Here is a 25,973-nt window from a genome sequence, read left to right as displayed (position 1 = left end):
GAATCCCAAGACATGTCATTGTACGCTGTAAATTAATAATTCTCTTCATGGAACAGACCCTTATTCCTCCTCCACCAAACTATGGAATCGGACATAGAGTATCCTGGCATCAGCCAAACCCAGATTTGTCCGTCTCACTGACAGATGGTGAAGTGTGCATTTCCATTCCTTCAACCAGCAGACGCTTGGCATTGCACATGGGGATCTTAGGCTTGTGTGCTGCTGCTCGGCCATGGAAACCCACATGAAGCTCCCAACGAACAGTTATTGCCATGACGTTGCTTCAAGAGGCTGTTTGGAACTTGGTAGTGAAAACCAAGGACAATGTTTTATGGGCTACGTGCTTCAGCACGGTAAGTCTACACGACTTCGCAGATGAATGCATTCACTTTCAACCTGGAAAGGTGGCATCCTATGACGGTGCCACATTGAATGTCATTCAGTAATGCCTAAAAAATAATTACAGAATGCATTCTTCAACCCGACAGGCAGCCATTTTTCCACTGGTTTTTGTGGGATCCATGTTTACAGAACAGCAGTTGCTCTGTATTGTTTTTGTGAGTTTTTTAACATTCCCTAAAAAATAATACAGAATGCATTCTTCAACCTGACACATTGCACCTTGGTCCTACCACAAAGCGTGAAATAATACAGAATGCATTCTTCAACCCGACACATTCCCTAAAAATAATTTGAACCGGGGACAGTGAATGCAATTCTTGCGCCACAGTACACCGACAGGATACATTGCAGCATCCTAGAACGAAAACTGAGTATGCCAATTATTGAGAGGGAATCTCAGAATGCATTCTTCACACACAACCCGTTTTCTTTACATACAGATTGTGATTTATACATCAGATTGTGATTTAGTGTGTTTTCTTTACATAAAATTTAGTGTGTTTTCTTTACATACAGATTGTGATTTAGTGTGTTTTCTTTACATACAATTGTGATTTATTCTTCAACCCAGACCTATTGTGTTTTAGACATTCCCTAAAAAATAATACAGAATGCATTCTTCAACCCGACACATTCCCTAAAAATAATACAGAATGTTTTAATTCTTCAACCCAGACATTGTGTTTTTCTGCCTAAAAATATTGTGTTTTAATACAGAATGCATTCTTTCAACCAGACAGATTGGGTTTTAGTGTGTGACACATTCCCTACAAAAATAATACAGAATGCATTCTTCAACCAGACGTTTTCTTTACAGACAGTGTGTGTTTTCCCTACAAATATTGTGTTTTAGATACAGACAGAATGCATTCTTCAACCCGACACATTCAGACCTAAAAATAATACAGAATGCATTCTTCAACCCGACACATTCCCTAAAAACTAATACAGAATGCATTCTTCAACCCGACACATTCCTAAAAATAATACAGAATGCATTCTTCAACCCGTTTAATATAAGGGTTTCACATATCCTTTATATATTTAATGAACCATGTGGTCTATCAGCAGAATGACATTGGACACAGATAAAATAAATTAATATTCAACCGGTAACTGATAAATTACCAAAACACACTTTCCCTAAAAATAATACAGAATGCATTCTTCAACCCGACACACATTCAGAATGCATTCTTCAAAAATTCCCTAAAAATAATACAGAATGCATTCTTCAACCCGACACATTCCCTGCATTCTTCAAAAATAATACAGAATGCATTCTTCAACCCGACACATTCCCTAAAAAATAATACAGAATGCATTCTTCAACCCGACACATTCCCTAAAAATAATACAGAATGCATTCTAAAAATAATACAGAATGCATTCTTCAACCCGCATTCTTCAACACATTCTAAAAATAATACAGAATGCATTCTTCAACCCGACACATTCCCTAAAAATAATACAGAATGCATTCTTCAACCCGACACATTCCCTAAAAATAATACAGAATGCATTCTTCAACCCGACACATTCCCTAAAAAATAATGCACAACCCGACACATTCCCTAAAAATAATACAGATTCTTCAACCCGACACATTCCCTAAAAAATAATACAGAATGCATTCTTCAACCCGACACATTCCCTAAAAATAATACAGAATGCATTCTTCAACCCGACACATTCATTCTTCAAAACATTCCCTAAAAAATAATACAGAATGCATTCTTCAACCCAACATTCCCAGAATGCATTCTTCAAAACATTCCCTAAAAAATAATACAGAATGCATTCTTCAACCCGACACATTCCCTAAAAATAATACAGAATGCATTCTTCAACCCGACACCCTAAAAAATAATACAGAATGCATTCTTCAACCCGACACATTCCCTAATAAAAATTCTTAATACATTCCCTAATACAGAAATTCTTCAACCCGACACATTCCCTAAAAATAATACAGAATGCATTCTTCAACCCGACACATTCCCTAAAAATAATACAGAATGCAAATTCCCGACAGAACATTCCATTCCTAAAAATAATACAGAATGCATTCTTCAACCCGACACATTCCTAAAAAATAATACAGAATGCATTCTTCAACCCGACACATTCCCTAAAAAATAATACAGAATGCATTCTTCAACCCGACACATTCCCTAAAAAATAATACAGAATGCATTCTTCAACCCGACACATTCCCTAAAAAATAATACAGAATGCATTCTTCAACCCGACACATTCCCTAAAAAATAATACAGAATGCATTCTTCAACCCGACACATTCCCTAAAAAATTATACAGAATGCATTCTTCAACCCGACACATTCCCTAAAAATAATACAGAATGCATTCTTCAACCCGACACATTCCTAAAAATAATACAGAATGCATTCTTCAACCCGACACATTCCCTAAAAATAATACAGAACATTCTTCAACCCGACACATTCCCTAAAAAAATAATACAGAATGCATTCTTCAACCCGACACATTCCCTAAAAAATAATACAGAATGCATTCTTCAACCCGACACATTCCCTAAAAAATAATACAGAATGCATTCTTCAACCCGACACATTCCCTAAAAAATAATACAGAATGCATTCTTCAACCCGACACATTCCCTAAAAAATAATACAGAATGCATTCTTCAACCCGACACATTCCCTAAAAAATAATACAGAATGCATTCTTCAACATGAAGAGCTGAAAAGGATGTGTTCAGTTTGTCTTTTCAGTTACAAGCAAGGTTAGAATGTTTCATGTAGCGCATGTTTTTATGGGTCAACAGTTTCCAGTGAATAAAAAAGTAGTCAGTGAATACAAATATCTGACATGGTACAAGTGTCTTCTTCCTTTTAAACCCTTAACCGTGTGTGTGAGGTGTATACTTTTGTTCCAGAGTAGATTTGTTTAAGACTACAAAGAAACAGTGTGTGAGCCTGATTTAGCCCACTGCAGTAAAAGGTTTTAAAATAGTAACTGTTTGGCAACCCTGCTGTGTGTGCCTGTGTTTCTTTCAGGTGACCCAGGTCCCTATAGAGTCATGTGATCAGTACGGGACGTGTGGAGAGTGCCTGAGCTCTGGTGACCCCCACTGTGGCTGGTGTGTCCTACACAACATGTGAGTATTCACTACACAACCACCACACATTCACCTCTGAACCCTCATCTCTATGTCCACTGCTCAGTGTACACATCTACCTGGCTGTTCATTGGCTGACTCAAAGCCCACTGTGACCCTCTGTAACCTTTGCTCTCAGTGACACAGTTAGCTAAACATTCTAACACACATCATGATCAGAGGTGCTTAGAACCTCGTCATCATTTGCTCTAGCGTGTTAGTGCCATTAGCCTACAACCCAAAGCAATTGATGTGATGGTTTATGACACTATGTAAACAAACAATGAATGAAAGGCTACAGAGGCTAACCTGTGTGTATGTGGTGCTTTAAAGTAGCTGATGCCTTTTCAGCCAGGTGTCTGTCTCGTGTCTGTCTGTGTCTGGTGTTGAGTGGCAGTTGGTCTTCTGTGATACAACTGAGGTCACAGCTCTGTGAATTCTGCTTCAGCCACCTATAGAGGAGTCACCACTGCACTCTGAGGTCACAGCTCTGTGAACTCTGTTTCAGGCACCTATAGAGGAGTCAACGCCACTCTATGAGGTCACAGCTCTGTAAACTCTGTTTCAGCTACCTATAGAGGAGTCACTGCCGCGCTCTGAGGTCACAGCTCTGTGAACTCTGCTTCAGCCACCTGTAGAGTCACTGCCGCACTCTGAGGTCACAGCTCTGTGAACTCTGCTTCTGCCACCTGTAGAGTCACTGCCGCACTCTGAGGTCACAGCTCTGTGAACTCTGCTTCAGCCACCTATAGAGTCACTGCCGCACTCTGAAGTCACAGCTCTGTGAACTCTGTTTCAGCCACCTATAGAGGAGTCACTGCCGCGCTCTGAGGTCACAGCTCTGTGAACTCTGTTTCAGCCACCTATAGAGGAGTCACTGCCGCGCTCTGAGGTTACAGCTCTGTGAACTCTGTTTCAGCCACCTATAGAGGAGTCACTGCCGCGCTCTGAGGTCACAGCTCTGTGAACTCTGTTTCAGCCACCTATAGAGGAGTCACTGCCGCAATCTGAGGTCACAGCTCTCTGCTTCACCAACCTACAGTCATCGCTACCGGGCTCTGAGCCATAGAAGCCAAGAGTGACATCTGCTGGTGATTGCTGTTACTGCAAGACCATGTATAACTCAAGACAGCACAGACTCAGAGAGACAGAGACAGAGAAAGAGAGAGACAGAGAAAGAGAGAGACAGAGAATGAGATAGAGAGAGAGAGAAAGAGAGAGTAAGACAGAGAGGAGAGAGAGACAGAGAGAGGGAGACGGAGAGAGGAAGTCGGAGAGAGGGAGAGACTGAGTGATAGTGAAAAGCAGCGCTGGTATTTTTCCAGATACATGTCAGACTTAGTGATGAAAGCAAATAAATGGAGTTGAAGTGGCTGTGGTTAGATGAATTGAGCGGAGGATTGGTGTTCTCTCTCTCTCTCTTCTTTCTATCATGTATTTGATGCATAGCCCTTCTAATCACAGACCACACTGTGAAGACGAAGCTATAGCTGAATGCGTGTGTCAGAGCCGCTAGCTGCAATCATCATTATCGTAATGGCAGCCCCTGCAAAGTGCACTTAAAGTCATTTACATCACTCCAATGCTGGGACAGGATAAATAATTGCCTGGCGACAAGGTAATTCAGCATTTGCTCTCCTCCTTGCAGGGATGCAGGCAGGGTGTTCTGGGGCGACAGTAACACCCTCTATTATTTTGGGTTAGCATGCCTTCACTGAGATCATTTAGCAGGCCATTAGAATTAAACTCAGTGGGTTCAGTGGGCTCGGATTGTAATCCCACTCATTCCTCTATAGACTGGGGACTGCTGATAATCCTGCTCACTCTGTGATGTGTAATTGTTTATCCTGACGATGCTGAGATGATGCTGGGAGTGAGATGGTGGATTTTAGAATTGTGACTGAGAGGGCAGCTGGGCAGGACTCAGAAGCAGTTGTTTTTGTGGTGTTATGGTGTGTGTGTGTGTGTGTGTGTGTGTATGTGTATGTGTGTGTACTGCATCTGGGGTGAAGAGGTCAGGTCCTGGTATCACGTCAGATCACCATCTGCTGTCTAACACTACGGTGGCCCACTTCCTGCCCAGTCTATTCCCTGCCCTGATCCCTGCCCTACTCTACCCTGCTTCCTGTCCTGCTCCCTGCCCTGATCCCTGCCCTACTCTACCCTGCTTCCTGCCCTGCTCCCTGCCCTGATCCCTGCCCCACTCCCTGCCGTACTCTACCCTGCTTCCTGCCCTGGTCCCTGTCCTGATCCCTGCCCTGATCCCTGCCCTACTCTACCCTGCTCCCTGTCCTGATCCCTGCCCTACTCTGCTCTGCTCCCTGTCCTACTCTGCCCTGATCCCTTCCCTACTCTACCCTGCTCCCTGTCCTGATTCCTGTCCTACTCTGCCCTGCTCCCTGTCCTACTCTGCCCTGCTCCCTGCCCTACTCTGCCCTGCTCCCTGCCCTACTCTGCCCTGCTCCCTGTCCTACTCTGCCCTGCTCCCTGTCCTACTCTGCCCTGCTCCCTGCCCTACTCTGCCCTGCTCCCTGCCCTACTCTGCCCTGCTCCTTGCCCTACTCTGCCCTGCTCCCTGTCCTACTCTACCCTGCTCCCTGTCCTACTCTGCCCTGCTCCCTGCCCTGCTCCCTGCCCTACTCTGCCCTGCTCCCTGCCATACACTGCCCTGCCTTGTGAAAAGCTGTCGCTGGGGCTAATCCCAGCTTGCCCTTGACCCAGAGCTATATGGGTGTCGAGTCCCTGTCAGCCATGCTTTATCTACTAGACATTTGCCAACAGCATACCACCCTGCATACCACTGATGGCTTGCTTCTGAAGCAAAGCAGGGTTGGTCCTGGTCAGTCCTTGGCTGGGAGACCAGATGCTGAAAGTGTTGTTGGAGGGCCAGTAGGAGGCACTCTTTCCTCTGGTCTATAAAATATCCCAATGCCCCAGACCAGTGATTGGGGACACTGCCCTGTGTAGGGCGCTGTCTTTCGGATGGGACGTTAAAATTGTTGTCCTGACTCTCTGAGGGCATTAAAGATCTCATGGCACTTATCGTAAGAGTAGGGGTGTTAACCCCGGTGCCCTGGCTAAATTCCCAATCTGGCCATCAAAACCATCACGGTCACCTAATAATCCCCAGTTTACAATTGGCTCATTCATCCCCCTCCTTTCCCCTGTAACTAATCCCCAGGTCGTTGCTGCAAATGAGAATGTGTTCTCAGTCAACTTACCTGGTAAAATAATGGATAAAAATAAATAAATAAATATAGACACAGTGAAGTGAAATGCTGAGTTAGTAATGCAGTGCTCAGTGAGAGAGGTCGTTGTTTTGTCTGATAATGCATTTTATAGGGTCTGTTGACCAGAAGAGGCTGTTGATTCAGGGTGGAGGCTCTTGTTGCTGTAGATGAGTACATCTGTTTCCCCCCTTTCTGCATCACCCACCCTCCACCTCCTTCAACTAAACAGCCTCTGAGTACTACGGCTTCATCCTCCACAGTGGTGACTGGACACTTTCTTCCCCAAATCAATGTTGACTTCATGAAATTAGCCCTCCTTCTTCTCTCCAATGTTTGCTCCTTTTCCCCTGAAGGCGTATGTCTGTCTGTGCCACCATGGAGCTCGTTTCAGCAAGGGTAGAGATGTACTGGCTCCTATTAAGATGCTCTCTCTCTCATCTTCACTCTCTCATCTTCTCTATCTCTCTCTCGCTCTCTATCTCTCTCTCTCTTTCCTCTCTGTAATCAGCTCTCCCAGACACTCAATTAGTTGGCTTGCCACACATAAACCACTGAGCGCTTTGACCAACCATCTCTCTCTCTCTCTCTCTCTCTCTCTCTCTCTCTCTCTCTCTCTCTCTCTCTCTCTCTCTCTGTCTTTTCTTCTCTTTTCTTCCAAACACACTGTTTTTTCCTCTAGTCTTCATACTATATGTTTTGCCACCATTGAAGCTCTGCATGTTAAGGTGGGTAATTAGGAACATGGCAGCACATTAGGCAGCTCTAGTGATGAGGGCAGACTAGAGAGGCAGGCAGGGCTGGCCAGGAGAGGAGTATCTTCTTTCACTTCTTTCTTTCTTCTGTCCTCCCTTCTATCTTCCACACTGGCCCGAGACTCCACACACAATCCTTTAATTGCCAGCAGCTGTTACAGACAGTATGGACCCATTGAAAGCTTCAGGAATGGGGGGTGGGAAATGAGAGAGAGCGAGAGCGAGAGAGAGCATTTGATGTCATATTCTCCGGTCCACAAAGTGAGCAGTGTTTTGATTGCAGTTCAGAGGAACATAATCATCTCAAGCGCTCTTCAGCTCTGACAGGCCCTGAATGGACCAACAGCTGTTGGTTAACTGGCGGTCTGGTCTGACCACAGTCTTAACCACTCAGAGCAATCAACAGTCTAGTGCAGTGTCACTCTATTCCCTGCAACCCCTGCACGTTTACCTACCTAATCACTCTGTAGATGCTTTACCTTCTCAATGTTTACCACATTACAAGGGCGGGGGGGGGGGGTGTTGATCAGATTTGTCAGGATTATAGTATGGGTTTGATCCAGAGAGGAGATGTGTAGGGTGAGGAGGGGTCACCCAGAATTAAAGCGTGTCACTTCCGATGGACGGCCACATACTAATATTGGGTGGCAGGTAGCTTAGTGGTTCAAATACCTGAGCCGACAACGTAAAAAACTGCCTTTGGGCAAGGTACTTACTCCAAGGGTGCTGTACTACTCTGGCTGATCCTGTAAAACAACACATTTCACTGTACATATCTGGTGTATGTGAAAATATAACATCTTTTATTTTTTGTACAATTAATACAAATATAGACGCAAGATGTAAAGTGTTGGTCCTATGGTTCATGAGCTGAAATAAAAAAAGCAAAAACCTTATTTCTCATTAAAAAAAAATAAAAAAAATAGTTTACGTCCCTGTTAGTGAGCATTTCTCTTTTGCCAATATAATCCATCCACCTGACAGGTGTGCCATATCAAGAAGCTAATTAAACAACGTGATCATTACACAGGTGCACCTTGTGCTGGGGGCAATGAAATGCCACTCTAAAATGTACATTTTTGTTACACAACACAATGCCATCAGATATCTCAAGTTTTGAGGGAGCATGCAATTAATTGGCATGCTGACTGCAGGAAGGTCCAACAGAGCTGTTGCCAGGAAATGTAATGTTCATTTCTCTACCATAAGCCATCTCCAACGTCATTTTATAGAATTTGGCAGTATGTCACAACCGTAGACCATGTGTAACCACGCCAGCCCAGGACCTCCATATCCGTCTTCTTCACCTGTCGGATCGCGTGTATGGCGTCGTGTGGCTGAGCGGTTTGCTGATGTCAACGTTGTGAACAGAGTTCCCCATGGTGGCAGGTTATGGTATGAGCAGGTATAAGCTACGGAACACGAACACAATTGCATTTTGTCAATGGCAATTTGAATGAATGGACAGAGATACCATCACAAGTTCCTGAGCCCATTGTCGTGTCATTCATCCGCCGCACTCAATTAATGTTTTAGCATAATAACGCACGGCCCCACGTCGCAAGGATCTGTACATAATTCCTGAAAGCTGAAAATGTCCCAGTGGCCTGCATACTCACCAGACATGTCACCCATTGAGCATGCTTGGAATGCTCTGGATCGATGTGTACGACAGCGTGTTCCAGTTCCCGCCAATATCCAGCAACTACGCACAGCCATTGAAGAAGAGTGGGACAACATTCCACAGGCCACACTCAACAGCCTGATCGACTCTATGCGAAGGAGATGTGTCACGCTGCATGAGGTAAATGGTTGTCAGACTAGATACTGACTGGTTTTCTGATACACACCCCTATTTTTTCATTAAGGTATTCTCAGTCATGTGAAATCCATAGATTAGGGCCTAATGAATTTGTTTCAATTGACTAATGTCCTTATATGAACTGTAACTCAGTAAAATCTTTGAAATTGTTGCATGTTGTGTTTATATTTTTGTTCAGTACAATATTTATGTTAGGCAGGGACAGGGCTGGTAGCCAGTAGAAGTTGTAAATGCTGTCCAATGACTTGTTCAGCACCCTGGCAGGCCACTCACACAGTCTTACTACATCACCAACCCTCCATCAGGGGTTTAGGTTGAGGCCCAAATCTTTAGTTCAGAGGAACAGATTTGGGACGTGGGCCAATAGTGTTTCATAAATGATGCTATTTCAAATGATTTGTCTGATCTACAATAGGGCTAATTAAACAGTCTATATTGCATTACCTCTAATTTGCAACACCGCTAATTAGCACATGGCCACTGTCTTCCATGGTAAGATACACTCTGACCCATCATGAGATTTGAATGGCAGTCCTATATACTCCATTAGGCCTAAGTGTAGTCCTATAGACTCCAGTAAGCCTAAGTGTAAATCTAAAAACTCCAGTAGGCCTAAGTGTAGTCCTATATACTCCAGTAAGCCTAAGTGTAGTCATATAGACTCCAGTAAGCCTAAATGTAAATCTATATACTCAAGTAGGCCTAAGTGTAGTCCTATAGACTCCAGTAAGCCTAAGTGTAAATCTATATACTCCAGTAGACCACAAGGCCTAAGTGTAGTCCTATGGACTCCAGTAAGCCTAAGTGTAGTCCTATACACTCCAGTAAGCCAATGTGTAGTCATATAGACTCCAGTAAGCCTAAGTGTGGTCCTATATACTCCAGTAAACCTAAGTGTAGTCCTTTAGACTCCAGTAAGCCTAAGTGTAGTCCTATAGACTCCAGTAAGCCTAAGTGTGGTCCTATATACTCCAGTAAGCCTAAGTGTAGTCCTATAGACTCCAGTAAACCTAAGTGTGGTCCTATATACTCCAGTAAGCCTAAGTGTGGTCCTATATACTCCAGTAAACCTAAGTGTGGTCCTATATACTCCAGTAAACCTAAGTGTAGTCCTATAGACTCCAGTAAGCCTAAGTGTAGTCCTATAGACTCCAGTAAGCCTAAGTGTAGTCCTATATACTCCAGTAAACCTAAGTGTAGTCATATAGACTCCAGTAAACCTAAGTGCAGTCCTATAAATTCTACAGTAGCCTCTCACAAACGAGTGCTTCTGAACGATGTAAAGCACAAAAAGTATCAAATGTCCACTTGTTTCCAATGCTAACATCAATTAGGCCAGTGATGATAATGGCTGTATTGAGGGTGTCTCTCTGTGTGTCTAATGGCCAGGTTAACATTGTGTTCCGCAGTCAGAACTGGGTACTGGCACTGCATCAATCTCTCTCCCAAATGAACTGCTAATGAGATTTCGATCAACAAACATGCCCAACATATCAATAGAGCCATGTATCTATCTGAGCCATACAGAGACACAATACCGTTATTATTAATGATGATGGCATATTTACTGTTATTTATTTATTATTATTTATTGTTATTACCATGGAGATGGGTTTGATATGGAAACCAGGCCGGGATCATGTCAGCTTTATCTTATGCCCAGTCTCCCTCCTCCCTCCCTCCATCCCTGTCATTTAATTTACAGCCAGAGACATGGAGGAGGGGCAGTAAGGTGGAGGGAGGGAGGGAGGGAGGGAGGGAGGGAGGGAGGGAGGGAGGGAGGGAGGGAGGGAGGGAGGGAGGGAGGGAGGGAGGGAGGGAGGGAGGGAGGGGAAGATCCAATTATTGTATTACTCATAAGCCAATTATTAATAAACCCATTTGGTACCCCTTGAGAGGAGCCTGTTAGAGGAGCCTGACATATCTCCCTCCCTCCCTCCCTCCACCTCTCTATCGCTTTCCCTCCACCTCCCTCCCTCCCTCCATCTCTCTATCTCTCTCCCTCCCTCCACCTCCCTCCATCTCTCTATCTCTCTCCCTCCCTCCACCTCCCTCCATCTCTCTATCTCTCTCCCTCCCTCCACCTCCCTACATCTCTCTATCTCTCTCCCTCCCTCCACCTCCCTCCATCTCTCTATCTCTCTCCCTCCCTCCCTCCACCTCCCTCCCTCCCTCCCTCCCTCCATCTCTCTATCTCTCTCCCTCCCTCCACCTCCCTCCATCTCTCTATCTCTCTCCCTCCCTCCACCTCCCTCCCTCCATCTCTCTATCTCTCTCCCTCCCTCCACCTCCCTCCATCTCTCTATCTCTCTCCATCCCTCCACCTCCCTACATCTCTCTTTCCTTACTCTTTCTTCCTCCATCTCTTACCATTGCTCACAATCTTTATCTCTCTCTTCTCTCCTCTTCCTTTCCTCTATATCGCTCCTCTCTGACACAGAGATCACAAAAGCCCTTTTTGTGCCTCAGATATGCAACCCTCAGTGCAACATGAGTCCGTCTGAATAACTAAACATGTGTGTGAGACATACGTGATGTGTATGGTTACGGAACATGTGGGTCTGAGCAGTTGGGATGTCAGTGAAGTTTGTTGAAATGTGTGTGAGTCTGTTTATTGTCTTGTTTATATATGATTGTTATTGTTTGAAATTTTGACAATTTGAATGGCTCTCTTTCCCTCCCACTGCCTCCATTTAAATGGATAAATGGATATTCACACAAATCAGGGAGGCAGCAGCACGCAACGAAGGGTCTCAAACACTCAATTTGAACTAATATCTCAAGGAGATTGTTCAAGATTGACTTTGAAACGGCCCGGCCACTAGGGGCAACAGTGAAAGCTATTACCATCAAGTAGGTTTGGGTTTTGCTAGGGTGTGGTGAACGTGGATGGAGGATAGGTTTGGGTTTTGCTAGGGCGTGGTGGACTGGGATGGAGGATAGGTTTGGGTTTTGCTAGGGTGTGGTGAACGTGGATGGAGGATAGGTTTGGGTTTTGCTAGGGTGTGGTGAACGTGGATGGAGGATAGGTTTGGGTTTTGCTAGGGTGTGGTGGACTGGGATGGAGGATAGGTTTGGGTTTTGCTAGGGTGTGGTGAACGTGGATGGAGGATAGGTTTGGGTTTTGCTAGGGCGTGGTGAATGTGGATGGAGGATAGGTTTGGGTTTTGCTAGGGCGTGGTGAACGTGGATGGAGGATAGGTTTGGGTTTTGCTAGGGTGTGGTGAACGTGGATGGAGGATAGGTTTGGGTTTTGCTAGGGTGTGGTGAACGTGGATGGAGGATAGGTTTGGGTTTTGCTAGGGTGTGGTGAACGTGGATGGAGGATAGGTTTGGGTTTTGCTAGGGCGTGGTGAACGTGGATGGAGGATAGGTTTGGGTTTTGCTAGGGCGTGGTGAACGTGGATGGAGGATAGGTTTGGGTTTTGCTAGGGTGTGGTGAACGTGGATGGAGGATAGGTTTGGGTTTTGCTAGGGTGTGGTGAACATGGATGGAGGATAGGTTTGGGTTTTGCTAGGGTGTGGTGAACGTGGATGGAGGATAGGTTTGGGTTTTGCTAGGGCGTGGTGAACGTGGATGGAGGATAGGTTTGGGTTTTGCTAGGGTGTGGTGGACTGGGATGGAGGATAGGTTTGGGTTTTGCTAGGGCGTGGTGAACGTGGATGGAGGATAGGTTTGGGTTTTGCTAGGGCGTGGTGGACTGGGATGGAGGATAGGTTTGGGTTTTGCTAGGGCGTGGTGAACGGGGATGGAGGATAGGTTTGGGTTTTGCTAGGGCGTGGTGGACTGGGATGGAGAATAGGTTTGGGTTTTGCTAGGGGGTGGTGGACTGGGATGGAGGATAGGTTTAGGTTTTGCTAGGGCGTGGTGGACTGGGATGGAGGATAGGTTTAGGTTTTGCTAGGGCGTGGTGGACTGGGATGGAGGATAGGTTTGGGTTTTGCTAGGGCGTGGTGGACGTGGATGGAGGATAGGTTTTGGGTTTTTCCAAGGCATGGTGGACTGGGATGGAGGATAGGTTTGGGTTTTGCTAGGGCGTGGTGGACTGGGATGGAGGATAGGTTTTGGGTTTTTCCAAGGCATGGTGGACTGGGATGGAGGATAGGTTTGGGTTTTGCTAGGGCGTGGTGGACTGGGATGGAGGATAGGTTTAGGTTTTGCTAGGGGGTGGTGAACGGGGATGGAGGATAGGATTGGGTTTTGCTAGGGCATAGTGGACTGGGATGGAGGATAGGTTTGGGTTTTGCTAGGGCGTGGTGGACTGGGATGGAGGATAGGTTTGGGTCTTGCTAGGGCGTGGTGGACTGGGATGGAGAATAGGTTTGGGTTTTGCTAGGGCGTGGTGGACAGGGATGCAGAATAGGTTTGGGTTTTGCTAGGGCGTGGTGAACGGGGATGGAGGATAGGTTTGGGTCTTGCTAGGGCGTGGTGGACTGGGATGGAGGATAGGTTTGGGTCTTGCTAGGGCGTGGTGGACTGGGATGGAGGATAGGTTTGGGTTTTGCTAGGGCGTGGTGGACTGGGATGGAGGATAGGTTTGGGTCTTGCTAGGGCGTGGTGGACTGGGATGGAGGATAGGTTTGGGTTTTGCTAGGGCGTGGTGGACTGGGATGGAGGATAGGTTTGGGTTTTGCTAGGGCGTGGTGGACTGGGATGGAGGATAGGTTTGGGTTTTGCTAGGGCGTGGTGGACTGGGATGGAGGATAGGTTTGGGTTTTGCTAGGGCGTGGTGGACTGGGATGGGGGATAGGTGTAATCCCATGACTCTGGATCAGAAGGTTGCGGGTTCGTTCACATGTTTTTTTTAACCCTATCACAAACCTTAACCCTTACCTTAACCATTCAGAACGAGTCCTTAAATTTACCCCGTAACTTCTAAATTTGACGTTTGGCGAAATGGAACAATACGGAGCAGCAGGAGCAACCCAGGGTGTCAAAATACTTCAACATTTGAAGTTTAGAGAAACGTGGATAAGCTTCTAATTCTGCAGTGAGACTGTGAGAGCTTGTTGAGTATCTGGGTGTTCTGGAGGGAAATGTAGCTCAGCACAGCACAGCAGCTCAGCCCACAGCAGCCCAGCACAGCACAGCAGCTCAGGGTTGTTCTCTGCCATCTTGAATGATTCCTGAGTGTGATGATGTTATCTGTGCGTACTGGGAGCTTTGCGCAGTCTGCCTCACTACATACATATACACAGAGTCCCCAGACACCCAGTCCATCCAAGCAGCTGAGGCAATACAGACAGTACATTAGATGTATCAGAGGAAAGGAGACAGCCGATCCTGTGACATAACAGATGATGCAGTAGACCTACTTAATCTTTGGATGATGGGCCTGTTGTTATATTAAACACCATCAAATATTCACTATACATACAGTATCCCTCCCTCCCTCTCTCCCTGTTTCTCTCCATCCCTTCATTCCTTTCACTTGCATCTGATATTGTTCATCTAAACTCCTTTCACCCCTCCAAGGGTATGGTGGTTCGCTGTCCGATAACAGTAACGGAAGGAGTGAGAGTGAGAGGACTTGCCCATTTTAGAGATGTCTCTCTCCACTCCTGTGTCTTTAAACATGGTACTTGGAGAGAAGGAGCTGCAATCAACCAGCCTTCAGCCACACCACTCGGCCCAGGGAGGAGGTTAGGGAGGAGGGGAGAGGTGGGAGGGAAGGAGCTGCAATCAACGAGCCTTCGGCCACACCACTCGGCCCAAGGAGGAGGTTAGGGAGGAGGGGAGTGGTGGGAGGGAAGGAGCTGCAATCAACCAGCCTTCGGCCACACCACTCGGCCCAGGGAGGAGGTTAGGGAGGAGGGGAGTGGTGGGAGGGAAGGAGCTGCAATCAACCAGCCTTCGGCCACACCACTCAGCCCAGGGAGGAGGTTAGGGAGGAGGTCAGGGAGGAGGGTAGAGGTGGGAGGAGAGGTGCGGAAATCTCCGCCTGTCGCCTGCCTCTCCTGTCAGGGCCAGAGAGAGAGACAGCGACAGAGATGTGCACGTTCGTGTGTGCGTGCATGTGTGTGTGTCGAGGGACCAGCAGCGGCAGAGACGATAGCGTAATTGCATGTCTAGAGCAGAGGAAGGCTGAGAGGCGGTGGTAGAGGACCTAGAGGTTAGTCCGGCATCACCATTACTACCCCCCATAAGGAACTAGTGCCTTAGACCTCTGTGTCTCAATGGAGCTCACTGACTGACTGACTGACTAGCAGACTGACTAGCAGACTGACTGACTGACTGACTGACTGACTGACTGACTGACTAGCTGACTGACTGACTGACTGACTAGCAGACTGACTGATTGACTAGCAGACTGGCTGACTGACTAGCAGACTGGCTGACTGACGGACTAGCAGACTGACTAGCAGACTGACTAGTAGACTGACTGACTGACTGACTGACTAACAGACTGACTGACTGACTGACTAACTGGAAGACTGACTGACTGACAGACTAGCAGACTGACTGACTGACGGACTAACAGACTGACTGATTGACAGACTAGCAGACTGACTGACTAGCAGACTGACTGACGGACTGACTAGCAGACTGATTGACTGACGGACTAGCAGACTGACTAAATGACTGACTAGCAGACTGACTAGCAGACTGACTGAATGACTGACTAACTAGCAGACTGACGGACTGACTGACTAGCAGACTGACTGACAGACTGTCTGACGGACTAGTAGACGTACTAGCAGACTGACTGACTGACGGACTAGCAGACTGGCTGAATGACTGACTAACGAGCAGACTGACAGACTGACTGACTAGCAGACTGACTGACTGACTAGCAGACTGACTGGCTGACAAGCAGACATACTGACTGACTGACTAGCAGACTGACGGACTGACTGCCAAGCAGACTGACTTCTGACTGCCTAGCAGACTGACGGACTGACTGACTAGAAGACTGACTGACTGACCAGCAGACTGACTGACTGACTGACTAGCTGACTGACTGACTGACTAGAAGACTGACTGACTGACTGACTGACTAGTTGACTGACTGACTAGCTGACTGACTGACCAGCAGACTGACTGACTGACTAACGAGCAGACTGACGGACTGACTGGCTAGCAGGTTGACTGACAGACTGTCTGACGGACTAGCAGACTGACTGACTGACAGACTAGCAGACTGACTAGCAGACTGACTGAATGACTGACTAACAAGCAGACTGACTGACAGACTGCCTAGCAGACTGACGGACTGACGGCCGAGCAGACTGACGGACTGACTGACGAGCAGACTGACGGACTGACTGACTAGAATACTGACTGACTGACCAGCAGACTGACTGACTGACTGACTGACTAGCTGACTGACTGACTGACTAGAAGACTGACTGACTGACTAGAAGACTGACTGATTGACTGACTAGCAGACTGACTGGCTGACACGCAGACATACTGACTGACTGACTGACTAGCAGACATACTGACTGACTGACTAGCAGACTGATGGACTGACTGCCAAGCAGACTGACTACTGACTGCCTAGCAGACTGACTCACTGACTGCGGAGCAGACTGACGGACTAACTGCCTAGCAGACTGACGGACTGACTGACTAGAAGACTGACTGACTGACCAGCAGACTGACTGACTGACTAACTAGCTGACTGACTGACTGACTAGAACTGACTGACTGACTGACTAGCTGACTGACTGACTAGAAGACTGACTGACTAGCTGACTGACTGACTGACCAGCAGACTGACTGACTGACCAGCAGACTGACTGACTGACTAACTAGCAGACTGACTGACTAGCAGGCTGACTGACAGACTGTCTGACGGACTAGCAGACGGACTAGCAGACTGACTGACTGACAGACTAGCAGACTGACTAGCAGACTGACTGAATGACTGACTAACTAGCAGACTGACGGACTGACTGACTAGCAGACTGATGGACTGACTGACTAGCAGACTGACTGACTGACGGACTAGAAGACTGACTGACTGACGGACTAGCAGACTGACTGACTGACTAGCAGACTGACTGGCTAACAAGCAGACATACTGACTGACTGACGAGCAGACATACTGACTGACTGACTAGCAGACTGACGGACTGACTGCCTAGCAGACTGACTACTGACTGCCTAGCAGACTGACGGACTGACTGCCGAGAAGACTGACTGACTAGAAGACTGACTGACTGACCAGCAGACTGACTGACTGAGTAGCTGACTGACTGACTGACTGACTAGAAGACTGACTGACTGACTGGCTAGCTGACTGACTGACTAGAAGACTGACTGACTGACTGACTGACTGACTAGCTGACTGACTGACTGACCAGCAGACTGACTGACTGACTGACCAGCAGACTGACTGACTGACTAACTAACAGACTGACGGACTGACTGACTAGCAGGCTGACTGACAGACTGTCTGACGGACTAGCAGACGGACTAGCAGACTGACTGACTGACAGACTAGCAGACTGACTAGCAGACTGACTGAATGACTGACTAACTAGCAGACTGACGGACTGACTGATGAGCAGACTGACTGACTGACTAGCACACTGACTGACTGACGGACTAGCAGACTGACTGACTGACTAGCAGACTGGCTGGCTGACAAGCAGACATACTGACTGACTGACTGACTAGCAGACATACTGACTGACTGACTAGCAGACTGACGGACTGACTGACTAGCAGACTGACGGACTGACTTCCTAGCAGACTGACTACTGACTGCCTAGCAGACTGACTACTGACTGCCTAGCAGACTGACGGACTGACTGCCGAGCAGACTGACGGACTGACTGCCTAGCAGACTGAAGGACTGACTGACTAGAAGACTGACTGACTGACTGACCAGCAGACTGACTGAGGTCTGCTCTACTTCATCACCTTGGACAGGGCTTAGCTTCCAGACCTGGCCACGTAGTGCTGTCGTGCTGCCTGTACTGCCTTCAGCTGCTCTGGAGAGCTATTCAATACCTCATCACACTGATGGGATGCTAAAACAAGGTTCTATAAGTGTGTGTGTCTGTGTGCGTCTCTGTGTGCATGCGTGCATTTGTGTGTGGGGCTGTGTGTTTAGTACAGGGCTCTCCAACCGTGTTCGTGGAGAGCTACCCACCTTTAGGTTTTCGCTCCAACCCCAGTTGTAACTGATTCAGTTTATCAACCAGTTTATTATTAGAATCAGGTGTACTAGATTAGGGTTGGAATCCTACAGGACGGTAAATTCTCCAGTAACAGGGTTGGAATGAAAACCTACAGGACGGTAGTTCTCCAGTAACAGGGTTGGAATGAAAACCTACAGGACTGTAGTTCTCCAGTAACAGGGTTGGAATGAAAACCTACAGGACTGTAGTTCTCCAGTAACAGGGTTGGAATGAAAATCTACAGGACTGTAGTTCTCCAGTAACAGGGTTGGAATGAAAACCTACAGGACTGTAGTCCTCCAGTAACAGGGTCTGAATGAAAACCTACAGGACTGTAGTTCTCCAGTAACAGGGTTGGAATGAAAACCTACAGGTCGGTAGTTCTCCAGTAACAGGGTTGGAATGAAAACCTACAGGACTGTAGTTCTCTAGTAACAGGGTTGGAATGAAAACCTACAGGACTGTAGTTCTCCAGTAACAGGGTTGGAATGAAAACCTACAGGACGGTAGTTCTCCAGTAACAGGGTTGGAGTGTCCTGGTTTAGTATGTGTGCATTCCATACGGACCCCATTAGGAATCTGAGTGATCCCACACAAAGTGGTGGAGAGACTGTGAGTGACAGGTTAGTGGAGGGAGGGAGGGAGAGAGGGATGGATGGAGTGAGAGGGAGGGAGGAGAGGAGAGAGGGGGTGTGTACTTCAGTCAACATTCAGAAGCATGCACTTCAGCTAATGAGATAGCCAAGAGGTCAGCCTCTAACTACACATAGATAATGGCTGTCTCCTGAAACCATGGCAACAACTCCCCCCCCAGCAAAATCAATGCAGGGCTTTTTGTCAGCTTAATGACCTCTCAGGTTGGTCTGTCTAACTGTACCTGCTCCATGAGGTATGCATAAACCAGCACCCTCACTGCCTGCCTCCCTCCCTGCTTGTCCATTTGAAGTATTTTATTATTTGGTCTAAATAGGAAGGAAAATGCAAACACGAGGATCCACTTCATTATATCCACTGTATATCGACACACCGACAGAGCATTGTGCAAAAAAAAACAACCTTCGCAATATAAACTGGAATTACATGGGTCTATTACTGAACTTTTTGTTGAACAAAAATATTTGAATTGGGAGAGGCTGTCACTGGCAAACATGGTAACCAGCCAGGCCTCTTAGAATAGACATAGTAACATAGTAAAGCCGGGACACTCAAATTAGTATATGTTACATTTGGTATGGTTACTTAAGGGATGGGTGGGTGTATAATGCAATCCAAAGGTTGCGAGTTCAAATCTCAACACTGACAACTTTACATTTTTGCATTTGAGCTAATTAGTAACTTTGCAATTACTTGTTAACTAACCTTTCCCCTAACCCTAACCTAACTGTTAAACTAACCTAACTCTTAGCCAGCTAGCTAATGTTAGCCACCTAGTCACCTAGCTAGAATTTGTAACATATCATACGTTTTGTAAATTCGTAACATAAAAAATAATTGTACCGCGTAACATATCATACGAAATGGGGGATGGACATCCACAAATGAATATATTCAACACAAAACGTAACATATCATACTAAATGGAGTGTCTCGGATTTTATAAACAGAATAATACAAAATGTTCTGAGACCAGGTTGTGGTTACAGACCCAACATTACATAGTATGTCTTCCTTATGCCTTCCTAATAATACACAAAGTAATCAAAACAAGGAAATGCATCACTCTAACATTGCCTGAAATTATGAATAAGATACTAATGACTTATATAAGCAATCTAACAATGGAGCTGTACAAACTCTGGTATAAGGGAATGATGAGCAGACGAGGCAAGATGTAATTTCGATTAAAACTTGAGCGAGCTGAGATGGACGTAGCCTATATGCCTATTTGTTCAGCACTTTTAAAATGGACAACGACAAAGTTTAGAACATGGGCTGTTCTTACAGTTTTCTCCCTGTACACCAAGTCATAACAGTAGGCTAAGTTCTGAGGAGAAGAGGGACCAAATTCCCAGGGTGTGACACATAGGCTACTAACAGCTTACTATACAACATACACTTATGGCCTAAACTCACCAAAGGCAAGCGTGCGAGGCATGATTGTGATTTATTATTGAAGGCATTGTTTTGAATCCTAATGATCCAACCGAAGCTGGGCGGGCAGGATGTCTGCTATGACGCCTCGCTCAATTAGAACGTGCCTCTGTTTTTTGCATTTTATCGCTGCCGCTGTAGTCACATAAAACAAAGCAAAAATCATGATTCACTTTTTTTAAAGCTCATTTTAATTGGAAGAGGTAGCTAAGAGTTGAGGCTTTAACGTACATGCTAAATTAGACCAATTGATCCACTTCTGGATACACAACATTGTTATCAGGAAAGATAATTGGAGATATATGGACTATCATGCTGGCATACAGTCACTGTTCTGCCTGTCCCGTCCTTTCCACCTGCCTTGCTCTGCTTGCTCCGCCCACTCGCTTCTGGGGAGTTTTTTGCTTTAGTGTTACTTTCTTAGCTACAGTATACATATGCATTCAACCTTTTCTGGCCCATTGCCAGATTGTGTTGCGTGCAACCACCATTAGAAGGTCTAGGAGTCAGGCAATCTGAAAAGTGTTGATTGATACACTGAGCTACTACTGTTAGATATATAAGTACCATTACACCAGTCATTAACCCTCTCCTCTCTTCTCCTCTCCTCTCCTCTCCATCCTCCTCTCCTCCCCATCCCCCTCTCCACTCCTCCCTGCCCCCCTCTCCTTTCCTCCCCATCCTCCTCTCCTCTCCTCCCCATCCTCCTCTCCTCTCCTCCCCATCCCCCTCTCCACTCCTCCCAATCCCCCTCTCCACTCCTCCCCGCCCTACTCTCCTCTCCTCCCCGCCCTACTCTCCTCTCCTCCATATCCTCCTCTCCTCCCCGCCCCCTCTCCTCTCCTCCCCGCCCTACTCTCCTCTCCTCCATATCCTCCTCTCCTCCCCCGCCCCCTCTCCTCTCCCTCCCCGCCCTACTCTCCTCTCCTCCATATCCTCCTCTCCTCCCCGCCCCCTCTCCTCTCCTCCCCGCCCTACTCTCCTCTCCTCCATATCCTCCTCTCCTCCCCGCCCCCTCTCCTCTCCTCCCCGCCCTACTCTCCTCTCCTCCATATCCTCCTCTCCTCCCCGCCCCCTCTCCTCTCCTCCCAATCCCCCTCTCCTCTCCTCCCTGCCCCCCTCTCCTTTCCTCCCCATCCTCCTCTCCTCTCCTCTCCTCCCCATCCTCCTCTCCTCTCCTCCCCATCCTCCTCTCCTCTCCTCCCCATCCCCCTCTCCACTCCTCCCAATCCCCCTCTCCTCTCCTCCCCGCCCTACTCTCCTCTCCTCCATATCCTCCACTCCTCCCCGCCCTACTCTCCTCTCCTCCCCGCCCTACTCTCCTCTCCTCCATATCCTCCTCTCCTCCCCGCCCTACTCTCCTCTCCTCCCCGCCCCCTCTCCTCTCCTCCCCGCCCCCTCTCCTCTCCTCCCAATCCCCCTCTCCTCTCTTCCACGTCCCCCTCTCCTCTCCTCCCCATCCTCATCTCCTCTCTTCCATGTCCCCCTCTCCTCGCCTCCCGTCCCCCTCTCCTCCCCATCCCCTTCTCCTCTCTTTCACGTCCCCCTCTCCTCTCCTCCCCGTCCTCCTCTCCTTCCCATCCCCCTCTCCTCCCCATCCCCCTCTCCTCTCCTCTCTTCCACGCCCCCCTCTCCTCTCCTCCCGTCCCCTTCTCCTCCTTGTCCCACTCTCCTCTCTTCTACGCCCCACCCTCTCCTCTCCTCCCTGTCGCCCTCTCCTCCCCGTCCCCCTCAACTCTCCTCCCCGTCCCTCTCTCTTCTCCTCCCCGTCCCTCTCTCCTCCCCGTCCCCCTCTCCTCTCCTCCCCGTCCCCCCTCAACTCTCCTCCCCGTCCCCCTCTCCTCTCCTCCCCATCCCCCCTCAACTCTCCTCCCTGTCCCCCTCTCCTTTCCACCCCGTACCCCCTCAACTCTCCTCCACGTCCCTCTCTCCTCTCCTCTCCTCCCCGTCCCCCCTCAACTCTCCTCCCCCGTCCCCCCTCTCCTTTCCTCCCCGTCCCCCTCTCCTCTCCTCTCCTCCCCATCCCCCTCTCCTGTCCCCTCTCTCCTCTCCTCCCCATCTCCCTCTCCTGTCCCCCTCTCCTCTCCTCCCCATCTCCCTCTCCCGTCCCCTTCTCCCTCTCCTCCCCCTCCCCCTCTCCTCTCCTCCCCCTCCCCCTCTCCTCTCCTCCCCATCCCTCTCCTCTTCTCCCCCCTCTCCCTCCTCCCCCATCCCCATCCCCCTCTCCTCCTCTCCTCTCCTCCCCATCCCTCTCCTCTTCTCCCCCTCTCCCTCTCCTCCCCCCCTCTCCTCTCCTCCCCCTCTCCTCTCCTCCCCCTCCCCCTCTCCTCTCCTCCCCATCCCTCTCCTCTTCTCCCCCTCTCCTCTCCTCCCCCTCTCCTCTCCTCCCCATCCCCCTCCCCCCTCCTCTCCTCCTCTCCTCTCCTCCCCATCCCTCTCCTCTTCTCCCCCTCTCCTCTCCTCCCCCTCTCCTCTCCTCCACCGTCCCCCTCTCCTCTCCTCCCCATCCTCCTCTCCTCCCCATCCCCCTCTCCGGTCCCCCTCTCCTTTCCTCCCCATCCCTCTCCTCTTCTCCCCCTCCCCCTCTCCTTTCCTCCCCATCCCTCTCCTCTTCTCCCCTCCCCCTCTCCTCTTCTCCCCCTCCCCCTCTCCTCTCCTCCCCCTCTCCTCTCCTCCACCGCCCCCCCTCTCCTCTCCTCCCCATCCTCCTCTCCTCCCCATCCCCCTCTCCGGTCCCCCTCTCCTTTCCTCCCCATCCCGCTGTCTCTTCTCTGTCTGTGTATACAGGTGTTCTCAGAAGGACCGTTGTGAGCGTGCAGATGAGCCGTACCGTTTCACTGTTGCTCTCTCTCAGTGTGTGAAGGCCACGGTGTACCCAGACAGCATTGCAGTGTCAGAGCCCAGCGTGCCAGTGAGTTAACGCAGACACACGCACGCACGCACCCGCACCCGCACACACACACACACACACACACACACACACACACACACACACACACACACACACACACACACACACACACACACACACACACACACACACACACACACACACACACACACACACACACACACACACACACACACACACACACACACACACACTCCCCAACTCAAACACACCACACTAGCCCTACACACTGTCAACATCCAGCTGGTAGCTATGGTATCATCTGAAACCAGGTTTTTACAGACCTGCAGCTCTCTCTCAATCTATTCCAGAGTAATAGTGTATTGTAGATGAACACACATGCATAAACATCATCCTCTGTGTCTGATAAGTGCACTGTGTGTGTGTATGTGTGTGCATATGCTTCCCCTGTGCCCAACATTTTGTTTTGTGTGCCAAGATGTGTGTGTGGGTGTGAACACTAGCCAATGGGCTTTTCAATGTCTACTCTACATTTCATTTGTCATATTCCCAGCAGCACAACAAAGAACCCTGCATTTTGTTCCCGCGTCAATATTGTCCATGTTGTGTACTGATGTACACCGTTCAGGCATTACTATCACTGTAACAGGTGAGCCATCATAGTTCTACCTCTAACAGGGGTGACCATGGCCCTAGTTCTAACTCTAACAGGGGTGACCATGGCCCTAGTTTTACCTCTAACCAGGGTGACCATGGCCCTAGTTCTACCTCTAACCAGGGTGACCATGCCCCTAGTTCTACCTCTAACCGGGGTGACCATGGCCCTGTATTTGTATTTATTAGTGATCCCCATTAGCTGTTGCCAAGGCAGCAGCTACTCTTCCTGGGGTCCAAACACATTAAAGCAATTACATTACATACAGTGCCTTGCGAAAGTATTCGGCCCCCTTGAACTTTACGACCTTTTGCCACATTTCAGGCTTCAAACATAACGATATAAAACTGTATTTTTTTGTGAAGAATCAACAACAAGTGGGACACAATCATGAAGTGGAATGACATTTATTGGATATTTCAAACTTTTTTAACAAATCAAAAGCTGAAAAATTGGGCAAAATGCAAAATGATTCAGCCCCCTTAAGTTAATACTTTGTAGCGCCACCTTTTGCTGCGATTACAGCTGTAAGTCGCTTGGGGTATGTCTCTATCAGTTTTGCACATCGAGAGACTGAAATCTTTTCCCATTCCTCCTTGCAAAACAGCTCGAGCTCAGTGAGGTTGGATGGAGAGCATTTGTGAACAGCAGTTTTCAGTTCTTTCCACAGATTCTCGATTGGATTCAGGTCTGGACTTTGACTTGGCCATTCTAACACCTGGATATGTTTATTTTTGAACCATTCCATTGTAGATTTTGCTTTATGTTTTGGATCATTGTCTTGTTGGAAGACAAATCTCCGTCCCAGTCTCAGGTCTTTTGCAGACTCCATCAGGTTTTCTTCCAGAATGGTCCTGTATTTGGCTCCATCCATCTTCCCATCAATTTTAACCATCTTCCCTGTCCCTGCTGAAGAAAAGCAGGCCCAAACCATGATGCTGCCACCACCATGTTTGACAGTGGGGATGGTTCGGTCAGGGTGATGAGCTGTGTTGCTTTTACGCCAAACATAACGTTTTGCATTGTTGCCAAAAAGTTCAATTTTGGATTCATCTGACCAGAGCACCTTCTTCCAGATGTTTGGTGTGTCTCCCAGGTGGCTTGTGGCAAACTTTAAACAACACTTTTTATGGATATCTTTAAGAAATGGCTTCCTTCTTGCAACTCTTCCATAAAGGCCAGATTTGTGCAATATACAACTGATTGTTGTCCTATGGACAGAGTCTCCCACCTGAGCTGTAGATCTCTGCAGTTCATCCAGAGTGATCATGGGCCTCTTGGCTGCATCTGTGATCAGTCTTCTCCTTGTATGAGCTGAAAGTTTAGAGGGATGGCCAGGTCTTGGTAGATTTGCAGTGGTCTGATACTCCTTCCATTTCAATATTATCGCTTGCACAGTGCTCCTTGGGATGTTTAAAGCTTGGGAAATCTTTTTGTATCCAAATCCGGCTTTAAACTTCTTCACAACAGTATCTCGGACCTGCCTGGTGTGTTCCTTGTTCTTCATGATGCTCTCTGCGCTTTTAACGGACCTCTGAGACTATCACAGTGCAGGTGCATTTATACGGAGACTTGATTACACACAGGTGGATTGTATTTATCATCATTAGTCATTTAGGTCAACATTGGATCATTCAGAGATCCTCACTGAACTTCTGGAGAGAGTTTGCTGCACTGAAAGTAAAGGGGCTGAATAATTTTGCACGCCCAATTTTTCAGTTTTTGATTTGTTAAAAAAGTTTGAAATATCCAATAAATGTCATTCCACTTCATGATTGTGTCCCACTTGTTGTTGATTCGTCACAAAAAAATACAGTTTTATATCTTTATGTTTGAAGCCTGAAATGTGGCAAAAGGTCGCAAAGTTCAAGGGGG

General features: G+C 47.7%; 1 protein-coding gene across 2 annotated transcripts in view; it reads left to right on the top strand.

Moving 5' to 3' along the window:
- Positions 1 to 25,973, top strand: part of LOC135504148 (plexin-A2-like) — a 467,742-nt gene that overhangs the window by 279,292 nt on the left and 162,477 nt on the right. For both annotated transcript variants that reach the window (XM_064922474.1, XM_064922472.1), the window contains exons 5-6: positions 3,444 to 3,544; positions 23,359 to 23,482. In XM_064922474.1, the coding sequence (XP_064778546.1) occupies positions 3,444 to 3,544; positions 23,359 to 23,482 (225 nt within the window). The remainder of the gene's footprint in view (positions 1 to 3,443; positions 3,545 to 23,358; positions 23,483 to 25,973) is intronic.

The sequence above is a fragment of the Oncorhynchus masou genome, chromosome 18 (assembly GCF_036934945.1).
Source record: "Oncorhynchus masou masou isolate Uvic2021 chromosome 18, UVic_Omas_1.1, whole genome shotgun sequence".
Taxonomy (NCBI): domain Eukaryota; kingdom Metazoa; phylum Chordata; class Actinopteri; order Salmoniformes; family Salmonidae; genus Oncorhynchus; species Oncorhynchus masou.
The sequence above is the reverse complement of the archived record's forward strand: the minus strand, read 5'-3'. Positions and strand labels throughout refer to the sequence as shown.